General features: G+C 39.3%; 1 protein-coding gene across 1 annotated transcript in view; it reads right to left on the bottom strand.

Annotated features, from left to right (window-relative positions):
- The window catches only part of OTOGL (otogelin like), a 137337-nt gene that overhangs the window by 115735 nt on the left and 8884 nt on the right, over window positions 1-12718 (bottom strand). The window contains exons 5-15 of the mRNA XM_053256233.1: window positions 11932-12030; window positions 10680-10834; window positions 9395-9516; window positions 8249-8454; window positions 7045-7172; window positions 6024-6130; window positions 5148-5254; window positions 4265-4390; window positions 3053-3161; window positions 2793-2839; window positions 771-916 (exon numbers count right to left, since the gene is read on the bottom strand). Of these exons, the coding sequence (XP_053112208.1) occupies window positions 771-916; window positions 2793-2839; window positions 3053-3161; window positions 4265-4390; window positions 5148-5254; window positions 6024-6130; window positions 7045-7172; window positions 8249-8454; window positions 9395-9516; window positions 10680-10834; window positions 11932-12030 (1352 nt within the window). The remainder of the gene's footprint in view (window positions 1-770; window positions 917-2792; window positions 2840-3052; window positions 3162-4264; window positions 4391-5147; window positions 5255-6023; window positions 6131-7044; window positions 7173-8248; window positions 8455-9394; window positions 9517-10679; window positions 10835-11931; window positions 12031-12718) is intronic.

Genomic DNA, 12718 nt, shown 5'->3' with positions numbered 1-12718 from the left:
GTGGGGAACGGGCTCATCTTCACTTTATGTCCCAGGGCTCACTCCAAACCTTGCTACATCTCTGAATTTACCAATAGATTAGGGGTAGGCAAACTTGGCTTTCCAGCTGTTGATGAACTACAACTCCCATCATGCCTAGCCACAATTTATGAAGGGCATTTATTTTTATCCTTGGAATTCAGCCACCACAGTTATCCAAAGAAAAGGAAAGTACTTTCCAAAATTTAAACTAAAAGAATGGCTTTGTTTGCAGAGAGAGGAAGAAGTTAATGCTACAGTAAATATAGCATATTTTGGATTTAGCCAGCTACCAACTGAAATGCCCATTCATTAATATTTCAGTATTCTTGAGAACTCTCCGATTTATTGTTCCAAGAAATGAGAGCTTATAAAATATCAAATAAATATCTCCGTCAGCTTCAAAATGCCTCTTATCTGGTTGGCAATATATCAGACCTGTTCAGTCCTGTCACCAAGAGCATTTATCTGTCTAAGACACCTGCTCAGACTGTAACCAAATATGTAGATGCTTGTGTAATCATGCGTGAATGAAAAGCTCTGTAGACTTAATCTCAGTAGAAGGCACAATTGGTTTTACAAAACGCAGTACTTGCAAATGAAATAAAATCTAGGTTATGACCAGTTAGACACAATATTAAGAAAAAGAGCCATTTTTACTGCTAGTCCGGCTTAACTAATTTATTGGCTGTAACTGCATAAATGTGTAGCTATTTATCACCAGGAAATTTTAATTCAATGTGTGACCTTACCTGACCACAAGGAGTTTTCTGTAAAGTGATTGTGAATTTGTCTTTCCCAGTGCCTTTCACCAGAATATACTGACAAACCCCAAGGAAAGTGTAATGGCGACCATCAAAAGTTGTGAAATGGGAATCCCCAACAATTGAGCATTCAGCTTAAGACAAAGACAGATAAACAGAAAAACTGCATTGCAGAGAACCAGATGACAGAGTTTAAAAGCAATAAGAAGAAATGCAAGATAACTTGTCTGTGTGTTTCAGAAAATGTTCTTTTATCCTTCTTTCCACTCTTTGCCCCTGCCCCAACAAAAGCTCTTCTCAAAACACATGAGAAGCATTTCTGAAACTCAAAAAGTGATTCAAAAGCTGCTTTCAATGCAGTTTGGGGAGGCTACTCATAAGGGAGAGAGTTAAAGGCCTCCTAAATAATTTGAGGCACATAAGCCCCTGGTGGCACAGTAGGGAGCCCCTGGTGGCGCAGTGGTAAAACTGCTGCCCTGTAACTAGAAGGTTACAAGTTCAATCCTGACCAAGGGCTCAAGGTTGACTCAGCCCTCCATCCTTCCGAGGTCGGTAAAATGAGTACCCAGAATGTTGGGGGGGGGGGGCAATATGCTAAATCATTGTAAACCGCTTAGAGAGCTTCCAACTATAGAGCGATATATAAATGTAAGTGCTATTGCTATTGCTAAATGGCCTTGTAGCTTATTTATTTATTTGTTCATTCAGTTTCTATATTGCCCTTTTTAAAGTGTCTCAGAATAGTCTACATTAAAATAAAAAATCAGAAAACATTTAAACTAAATTAATTCAAATTCAAACTAAATATCATTAAAAGCAAGCTAAAATGTTGGGTCTAAGGCTCTCCTGAAGGCCTGCAAGGAAGATAATCCTCTTACATCTATGGGGAGCACGTCCCACAACCTAGGGAGAACAACTGAGAAGGCCCGATCCCAGGTCGCCACCAGATAAACTGGTGGCACTCTCTTGATTATCTTAATGAGTAGTGGGGATCTTGTAGAGAAAGGCACTCTTTCAGTAACCTGGACCTAAACCATTCAGGCTTTTAAAGGTAAGAATCAGCACTTTGTACTTTGCCCACAAACATATCAGCAGCCAGTGCAACTGTTTAAAAACAGGCATAATGTGGTCTCTCCATTATACCCCAGACACCAATCTGGCTGCTGTATTTTAAACTAAATGAGTTTTCCGAACTATGTACAAAGACAGCCCTACATAGAGCACAGTGCAGAAGTCCAACCTGTAGGTTACCAGCTGGTGCATCCAGTGTTTTCAGGTCATTCTCCTCAAGGAACAGGTGGAGTATCATTTAACCAACATGAGCATCAGCTGAAGACTTAGCTGAAAAGTCTCAAATGAGAACTTGCAGCTGAATTTGGGGGTGCTCATAGAGAAAAAGTGAGAAATCAACTTATGACTTTGGCCCTTTGCCACCACCTGTTTTGGGGTGGCAGTGACAGCATTCCTCCAGTGGCCTTTGACTGGTAAATGCTACCTTGGGAATGGTTTTGATGTAGCATCACTCAGAGATAGGTAATGGGGGGAAACAATGACTTCCAGTGGCCACTGCCATTATTACTCAGAATGCCCCTGTTAATGACAACATAACGACACTGTGTTGCTCAGTGGGGCATTTGGGAGGAGGGGGAGTAACCATAACTGCCAGCAGGTGGCGACCAGAAGGACCATTACTACTGCTGCTGTTGTGACAAGTGAACCCTCACAACTGATAAATGCCCCCACATTTTGCTGCCACCAAATGGAACAATGAAATGGGGAGCATATTTCATCATATATTTTCTAGTTGAACTTTTTTCTCTTTTGGGGGGGAGGGGTGTCACCAGACCTATATAAGGTAAGTAACTGGATGTTTAGCACATAGATTTCAATTGATATTTTACATGTGTTTTTTTTTAAAATATTTACTCCATTCAGATATAGCAAACATTAAATATTTTGAGAAACAAACAACACACAGAGGTACAAATATCTTTAAAGGGAAAAAATTACCTGGGCAATCATGTTCAGTGCAATTCCAAATGCCACCAATACATATACTAAACAAATGATAAAGTGGAAGATATGTTAACTACATGGAATTTTAGCAAGGGAAACACTATGCTATAATCCTTTTATTATTTACTGTATGGATGCAGATATAAAAAACAGGACATTCAGACAAAAGTAGCACAACTAGATAAATGCTTTAACAGCATGCCAATATAGACAAATGCAAGCTGAAGAGATTATTAAAAATAAGAATAACATACCAGTTACTACATTCTTGCTCAATTTTTGAGCCAACAGGGAAAGCTGTCCCATGATAAACACAGGGGCAATCTGACACAGAAACGCAAGTTCCATTGTCTAGTATGAGACCTAGTTTATAAAAACAGCATCACAAATGAGATCACAATATAGATAATTCTAACTGACCTAGCACAGAGCATCTGCACCCTAGTTCTCCCTGTCTCCCCCTGCCTCCAGTCCCATTTCGTTCTCCTCCCCTTCAGCCCCATTTCGTTCTTGGCACCACACCAGTTCATTCTCCCCACCACACCAGTTCATTCTCCCTCGGTGACCATTCTGCCTGACCACCACTTCCCTTCTGTGCCAGGCGGCCGGCCAGTCCAGTCGCCACTTCTCCACAGCAGGCCGGCCTGGCTGCCGCTTCTCCTCCGTGGCCTCTGCCTCCTTCTTCCACCCGCCCGCCGATCCCCTCTGCTGCCACCTTCCGCCCGCCCGCCACTGTTTTCTCTGCCAGCCAGCTTCCTCTACCATTTTTTCCAGGCTGGCCGGTGTCGCCATTTTCTTCCCTCCCACCCATGGCTATCCGGCAGCTCTCCAAACTCTCCAAGCTGCCACACATGGCATTAGCCACGTGTCTTAGAGAAATATATATAAAGAAGATTATCACTTTACTAGTCATTCATCAATGAAGAGTGAAACTAAATCACATAAGGAAGATGCTGATAAGGATCTACACTGGATACTTGCAAGAGACCTTTCTTCAAACAGATGGAATTCTGAGGGTGGTGATAGAAGGGCAGTGGAAATTCGCGCTCAAAAGGAAAGATGCGTGAACCTGCAGTGCATTTCGCATACATGCAATGGGGGAGGGCTGTTTCGATTCATACATAATACAAAAATGATTGACCCAGAACTCCCAATGGTACTTTATGTGATTGTTTTTTGAAACAATCATATCAGTTTTTTGAACATCATATCGGGGTGGGGGTGGGGGGGACCCAAATATCAATATATGAAACTGAGTAGAAACACACCCATTTCCCTTAGGTTTTTATTACTGACATGCACATCTCTACAGGCTCCTCTCCTGTATGTACAACCTGGAAACCACTGGGAACTTCACAAGACTCATGCCTAATAGACAATGTCCCTCATTTAAAGATATGTGTTCTGCTTTCAGAGTAGCATTAATGTTTAAAATAAAATTAATTTTTTTAAAATAGTCTACTTACCATCTGGACAATAGCATCCATCTAAGCAGTGGAGGTTACTTCCAAGACAATCTTTCTCAAATGTGCAGGTTGGTGGACAACAGCTAATACAATCCCGGTGGATAAAACTATCTTCACACTTATCAGCTAAAATATGGAAAGTTAAACAAAACCCTATTAAGTTTCCTTTCATTTAACTTAGTTAATGTGGTATAATATACATAAACAACTTATTCAATTTTAAATACAAATTACTAGTAATTAGGGTTGCCATGTCCCCCGGAATTTAGGGTAGCCCCCGGATTTTGGGTCCTCCACCCGGCTGCTAAATTCCACCCAGATTTATACAGATTTCAAATGCGCTGCTCTAATTGCCTGGATTTACTCTGGATCCAATCACATGGGAGGGCAGAGAAGGCGGGGAAAGTATACAAATCTGTCAAATAAATAAATAAATAAAATGCAAATTAGCTGCCACATAATTTGCATAATATGCAAATTAGGCCACCCAGTTATTGGAAGCTTTATAACCCTACTAGTAATACACTGAAGTAACAATAATGTAAATAATCACTAGTACTCTAAAGATAGCATTATTTCAATGTCAAAGTTCTTAAAACCAAGCTTAAGAATAAGGCCATCATGGGTTCATTCTTAGTTATTACGAGGATCTGAAGATGTCAAAATGTACAGTTATAGGATTCAAGATCCTGTTACAAACACACACCCAAATAAGTGTGTCAGCTACAGAAGTCCATTGGGTTCTACAATGGAAATAGCTCAGTGATATTCAGGAAATGCTCTTTGACATTGGCATGGTCAAATAACTTTGAACACAAATTAACACATTCCACCTCCTCTTTTTCTGACCCAATATTAAAATAATAATTTTCACCAAACTTACTACAAGCTGGAAAGTCATCCCTCCAGTCTCGTATTGGGTAACCTGCATGAGAGCATGATCGAGCATACTCCGTCACTGCTCGGCAGTACGTTTCATCATCATCCTCTCTGAAATAGGAAAATAAATCCTTAGCTGAAGTTTTAAACTCTTTCTGTAGGACTATCATATCTTCATAAGAAAGAGATCAAGCATTGATTCTCACAGTAATGTATTTTGAAAGCAAATGCCAGGTAATTAACACATTTAGTTTATGACAAACTAAAGTCCTTCAGTGTTATATGGCAATAATTCTTATAGATCCCTCCTCTAAACATTTGAGTTCCCCACTCATTTTACTGAATTTCTCCCCTTCAAACCTAATAGTCCATTTATTCCAGTCCACAAAATATATTTTTATCTGCCCCCCCAAATGTCTTTCCTCGCCCCTCAAAAATTTTTAAGTGAGGAGTTGCTTCTCATGCTTTCCCTCCATCTGCACCCCTGCATCACAGCATGGGCTGTTGTTATGAGCCAGTACAAATCTCAGTGTTGTGGGGAAAGGGAAGAGGTTGAAAACTTCATTTTTGTCCAAACTCAGAAACTGATTTCTTCAAACCAGGAACAGATCCTGGCTTGTCAACTAACTGTGGTTTGAACAAACCAGTTTCCTAGGTTTGAATGTAATGCAAGTTTGTAAGAAACCACTAAAGGAAGCTTTTGGTCCTCCCCACGCATACATAGGAGGAGGGAAAAGGAATGAGGAATGTGAGAGCAATATTATTGTTATTGTTAAATATAGTTAGTGTTACCATGGTTTGCTGGTGAGTCTGAACTGCACCAAAAATTGTGACTATATAATATTCATGCAAGTCAAGCAAGTGCTTATACTCTGCTTACCTACAAAGGTCATTCATACAGCTGGAAATATAGGGATAAGGATCTATGCTTTGGTGACAGCTGATAAAAGGAAACTGCAAGAGTATTTGGCACTTGAAGTAGATGTTCTGTACACAGAAGAATATAGTTGATTAAGCGGCTATAAGTTTCATTAAACAAGCAAATGTTTTAGAGTCTCTATGTCTTCCCCCCTCTTCTTAATTCAAGGATACTTTATAATCTAATAATTCTACACACAGGTAGTATAATTTTTACTATAACTTTCTAATTTTTTTAATGGTGTTTGAAATACTGTCCAATCCCTAACAAGGTTGATTTGGTAAAATGTCTTCCGGGAAGAGAAAGAAGAAAAGCATTTTCTCTGAGGAACTCTAAATTCTTGAGGTAAACGAGAGTCACCAAAAGTGGATATTAAATTGCAGTTTTAATTGGCCTAGCTCTCCAAGGTTTCAGGCAATAGTCTTTCCCAGCCCTACCTGAGAAGCCAGGTATTCATTGAACTATCCCTGCTTTGCATTCATCCCCTGAATGAAAAGCAGATGTTCTATCACCAAGCTATTGCCCCATCTCTGAAAACAGGACAGTAAAAGCTGGGCATATAGATAATGCTGTCTGCTTCTTTATTTCTTTTCAGAAGATATTTTGATAGCTTTGTTGAGGATGGGACAGCATGTCAAATACCATCAACAAAAAACAAAAGTGTTGTAGTTAAAATCCATTTGAAATGGATTACATCGGAAATTTTACATCTGAAATGGATCCGTTTGTGGTGTTTTCACTAAAGCAGCAACTTGCACCTAAAGAGATTTTATTTACTCTGTGATTATATAGGTTGCTAAAAATATACGCATTAGCCTTCATTCTTAAACATTTGTCTAATTGTAATTACTTATGTTTCAATGTATTTTATTAAAATACCATTGTGGAGGCAGAGTTTGATAAGGAGCTCAAAAAAATCATCATCTAAGTAATTTCCATTCAAATACATTTGCTATAAGAAATAGCAAACTAGGCAGCTTACCTCATAAGATTCTGTATCAACTGAGCATGGACTAGGAAAATCAGAGGCAACAGCTACACAAGTTGCATCATCTGGAGTTTGCACAGACCAACTGTTTGCAAATTTAGCAATATCTTCTTTATAGTCACCTATTTCAGACGACATGTAACAACATAATTTTCGACAAGGGTAAGAGTGACTTGGACCCAAAGAAGTTGAAGTGAATCTCTACTTGCACAGAGCCTTCCCACCTGTTCCTCCCTATTGCAGCTCCCAAGTGCTTCCCTGAGGGCTCTAGATCAGTGTGGGACGCGATGCAGTAGGCAGCAATGGGACAGGGGAAGCCAATGGAAATCAGAGGAGCACTTTGTGTGAGCAGAAGTGCTTTTCTGCTCTTGTGGGACATTGCTGGATCCAAGCCATTGTCATTACAAAAGCCAATGTAGTATAAAGCACACATACAGTATCTCCAATCTCCAAATGTTTCAGTCAAGGAAGTATGTTAGTAATTATTGTTTAAGAAGATGCATCATTGGGTAGGATCCTGACTTGAGTGAGTAGAATGAAGCTTGCACAAAGGAACTTTTCCTTCCCCTCTGTCAAGGTTCACCCAAACACTGACCCTGAAGAGACCAAATCCGAGGAGGGAGTCCACCCAGGCCTGGATCCCCACCCTTGATATCCCCTGGAAGTAATCAGAACTGGAACAGCCCGAGCTGACTGCTCCCTCAGAGAAGTCCTGGAGCTCTAGGGAACCAGTAGCCCCAGTGGGATTCTGATCCCTCCTCTCAAGCTCACTATGTACCAAGTAAGTGAATAATACCAAAATATTTAATTACATTTTGGAATCAACTCTACGCTGGGCGAGACACTAAAGGCATTAAAACTCTGAATCAAGATCTCCAATTCAAACCATACCTCTGTCATGAACTCATAATGCAGCCTTAAGCAAGCCACTCACTCTCATCTTTAGTCTGCCATTTGCCATATGGGGGTGGTAACACTTAGCTACCTTTCACGTTTGTTAGGAGGAATACAACATAACATATGTTTTGAAGCACTATAGCAATAATAAGTTGTAATTATCTCCTAAATAGGCAGCACTTGAGAAAAAATAAATATAATTTTGCAGATCCAACATCCTTGTAGTAATCTATGACAATTCCTAGAGAACAGGATGCTGAAGAGTTCTCTTCATAAATTAAATGCCTGATTATTTGCTTACTATTTTGTATTGTGAGATCATCCACATTATTGCTGTTATAATTTCCACACAGACCACATGTTTTCCCCTTGTGTTCTTCTGTCAGCTTAATGTATATCCCAGAGTTTCCATCCCAGGCCAGGGAAAAGCCAAAGGTAGTTTTCACCAGAATATAATCTGCTAATCTCTCAATGAAAATATTTCCAATTGTTTGAGGCAAAGATAGCCTGAAAAAGCAAAACAATTCCTGATGCAAAGACATCAAATCTGCTGCATACTCATTTGATCATAGATCTATACTTGGTTTTTCAGAGATGAAAGATCACCAAGTTCAGCCTCAGGACAATATACAGTACTTAAATAAACAAACAAACATTTAAAACATTGTTTTAAATAGATAATTTTTAAAGTTATACATTTAGAAGAAAAACACAATTTAAAGTATACCAATTTAAATTCTACATTTAAAATTATTTTTCTCATACTTTCCCATCGTAAAATGATTAATGTTAAGTTACACTATCAATGGGACCAGGGTGTTTCATGTATTAAAGATATCATCATCATTCATAAAATATATTTTTACATTCCAGATCTGATCTTAACCTTGTATTTTGTCTGTCATCATTTTATCACACATCCAGCATTCAGAGTGGCATCGGTGCAACAGTGCTAACACAAACCATTTCCATGCCCCCTCCACTCTGGGCCCTTCTTTCAAAGGGCTAAGAGCCTCTGAAAAGCTATTCCTGAGGGTTAAAGGACCCCCTCCACCTATGCTGGGATACAGCATAGATAACTGCAGGGGCAGGGAGAATTCCCAGAAACAGATGTAGACACTTTATAGGAGCAGAGCTCCACATACTGAAGTGTCTCTGTCTGGTTTCTGGGATTCCCTCCTTCCCTCTGTCGCACCCACCACCACCTGCACCACATGACATGCCATTGTCAAAATCCCTTGACCTTTAGGAACAGGTGGTTCAGTGGCTGCAACAAAGAGGAGGTGGTGGGGCAAAACGGCTTACACTAGTGTTGTTATACAAGTACAGTTCTGGTTGCTACCCAGTATCTAAAATACTTCTGCTACATTGAGGAAGCAAACGAAATTTCTTAGTCTAAATTTATTTCTGCTAAATGATTTTTAGAAAAAACTTTCTCATTACCTACCTGATTCCACCCTTCCTTACTTCATGCCCCGATATGATTATTTCATGTTGATCTGAAAAGAACAGGCTGATTGACCGCAAACAAGAATACACCGATCCAACACATTGTGGGCTGTTATTAATCTTAAAAAGGAAGAAAAATAGATACACACTAGTAACAAAATGGTACTTTTGTTCCACATTTGTGTACACCTGTTCATCTTATTTTCCTGTGGAGGTGAACTGGAACTGGAAACACTCAGAGCATCTTTTCACTCTTTTTTTCATATCCCAGCACAATATCAAAATGCAAAATACATATACTTGATGTCAGTTACGAAAGGTGTATGTATGCAAATCTCTACTATTCTCTTTACAAGTATAGACTGGGAAAGAATTAGTCCCCACTTAGGAGTATTTTATCAGATGAAGTGACTCACAGTACATAGCCTTCACAATGGATGAGATACATATGCATTTTGTAGTGGGGCATCTGTAACCAAACACAACATATAGCATGAAAGGTTTCCCTCTGTCACATTTCCCCCCAGAGTTCTTGGCCCATAACTCTAATGCTGCCAACTCAAAGTCACTATAAAATATGACATTTAAATTCAGCTTTGCAATTCAGTCTTAAAACTTGCGGCACCAGCAAAATAATGATTTTGGATGCAGCAAACTGTTTTGTGAGCAAGAAGAGGACAACATTACAGTAGCAATGCAGAGAGGTTAGAATGGCCTTGCCTATCTGCAAAGCCGCATTTCCAGTCACTCAGACCCCATTGCCCCGTTCTCTTATGGATTTGGCAGGACACAAATTGAGACTGCTGATATCAGGTCTAGTTGCACCCATAGACAGGTGCAATAAAAAGCTATTCTCTTTTTTTATTCTGTGGTCTGCATAAGAGGACAGCTACATTTCTTGCAACAATGGGAGGGAGAAGGGAAAGTACAAGTGCTGTATATTACATGGTACAGGAAATTGTCACATTTGATTAACCCACACAAAACAGAGGTGAGGAATTCTTTTTGGTCTCAGGTCCAAAGTAATTAATTTTGAATTGGCCAATGGATGGCATCATAAAAACTAATGTGTACTTGACCTCACAAGCCTGAACAATATGTACAGGCCAGGTAAGGGAACACAGAGACACATATGCTTCTCTCTCCATTCGATAACATCTACAACAGCTGAGTTAGGATCTGCGTGGAGCAATTACAGAGAAGCCTGTTGCAAGAAATGGAAAGAAGGTGCACTTTTTTCAATGCTGTTTTTATTACCTACTTGAGCCAAATCCCAGTCTTACCCACACTGTGTACTGAGGCTCTGGATCACTGCAGTCTTTCACAAAAATGTAAGAACAATTTCCTGGGAAGTAATAGTAGATGCCATCAAATGTTTCAAAGTGATGCTGTCCCCATGATTTGCAAATTCCATCTCTATCTTTGCCAACATTTGGAACTAGAGAAAGTAAAGGATTGGTTTGCAAGCACAGCAACAGAAGCTGACATGGTAAATGCAACATTGCCTTTTACAAATATATTCATTAAATAACTTCATTAAAATGTCAAATTAAGAATCCAAATGATATGCAGAGATGTTCCAAGAGATTTTCTGGAAATCCAGGCCAGGATATAAGTCTCATCATATGAAAAAATAATTGATATACAAGTTAGGGAACTACAAACATAGCATGAGTTTTTTCTCCAATAGTAATTGTTCACAAAGAGGCAACTCACTGTTCAGTTTTAAAGGAGTTTGGAAGGGAGAGCTATTGAGGAGAAAGGAAAAAAATCATCCAAAAAAGTTCTAGGTATGTGGATTTACTTTACTTACATGCTGATCATTAATATACTCAAATAACATGGATTCAAGATGGAAGAGGAAGCAAAAACTAGATGGAGAGAACTACCACAGATACAATTTCTCCCAATACAAAAATGGTGCATGTGTTGCATGTTGCCCACATTCTTAAAGGGAAAGAAACCTCATCCCTTTTGAAATTTACCCCAAGTGCACTTGCTTGCTCATTAATTTTAATGAGACTTATAGCATGAGAGCAACTTTTAGCATTGCCATATGAAGACTCAAAAAGTAAATTTAATTAAACATGGGTCTAATTTGCAGGAAAAGCTGCAGCAGAATGCAACTCTACATTGCCATATTCCAGACAAAAGCACAGATTGAACCACCATATAATCCTATTAAAACATACAGTTTTATTGGGAGCAAATTTTATTTATTTGTTTGTTTGTTTGATTGTTTGATTTATATACCGCCCTTCCAAACTCAGGGCGGTTTACAATTAAAACAAACCACTAAAACAGTAAAGAGCTAAAACAAATTATAACAATATAACAACAATTAACAATTTTAAAACATTTTAAAACAACACTTAAACAATTACAGTGATTAAAAGCCCCAAAATTGGGTTAGAATATTAAATTAAATAAAATATTAAATTGCAAAAGTATCATGTTTATTATTTTAACAGAGTAGGTTTTCAACATCTTACCTTAATGCAGAATTCAGGTTCTTAGCCTATTACTCAAACTTACCGGTTTGGCATCGTTCTCCTTGTGCCTGGAATGTCTCACAGTCACATATTCCTGCCTCTGTGCAAACTGCTCCATTAAGACATTCTTGAGGGCAAGAACCTACATGGCAAAAACAGCCAGCTGCTAACACCGGATTGTATTAATATAAACACTTTGGATCAAACTTTATCCGTGTTAATGAAAACTGCACCCAGCCTTCTTACGGAAAACAATGAGTGAAAATAGTTCTCTTGGGTTTATTCACACCTTTAGAGAGCGCTAACAAAAACACCAACCCAAAATCCTTTTCATCAAATTGGAAGGTCACCAGTTTGCACTAAGTTCTGGCACCACTTGTGCACTACTTGTGATCTACTAAACACAGGCCATTAGCCATACATGGCAGCCAATAAGAGCTTGTGAAGGAATGAGGCCTTTACCTCCTCTTTGTGTCTTTCCGATTTTTGTATATGTAGCTGCTGGCACCCTATGTTATGAATTAAGAAGTTGGGCAGGGTCAAAGGTTCACAGCCAGAGGTGTTCTTACCCCTGGACTTTGGGGCTGAAGTTCAGGGCCTCCACACCCCCTGGGGCTCCCCAACTCCTCTTTAGTCTGTCCTGGTTTGTGTGGTTTGTGCCCTTAAGAACCTACATGTTAAAAAATGATGCTTAGCTTGCGGGGGAGGGGGCTCTGAAGGCCTTTAGGTCCAGGCTTCTAGTTGAAATTTCCTAGGTGCACCTCTGTTCACAGCTCCTCTTCTACAGTTTAGTTTGGGAGGAAAAAGAGTTTTACTGTTTAATTTTTGGA

Source organism: Hemicordylus capensis, chromosome 5 (genome assembly GCF_027244095.1).
Source record: "Hemicordylus capensis ecotype Gifberg chromosome 5, rHemCap1.1.pri, whole genome shotgun sequence".
Classification (NCBI taxonomy): Eukaryota; Metazoa; Chordata; class Lepidosauria; order Squamata; family Cordylidae; genus Hemicordylus; species Hemicordylus capensis.
This window is presented reverse-complemented; position numbering and strand designations above follow the sequence as displayed.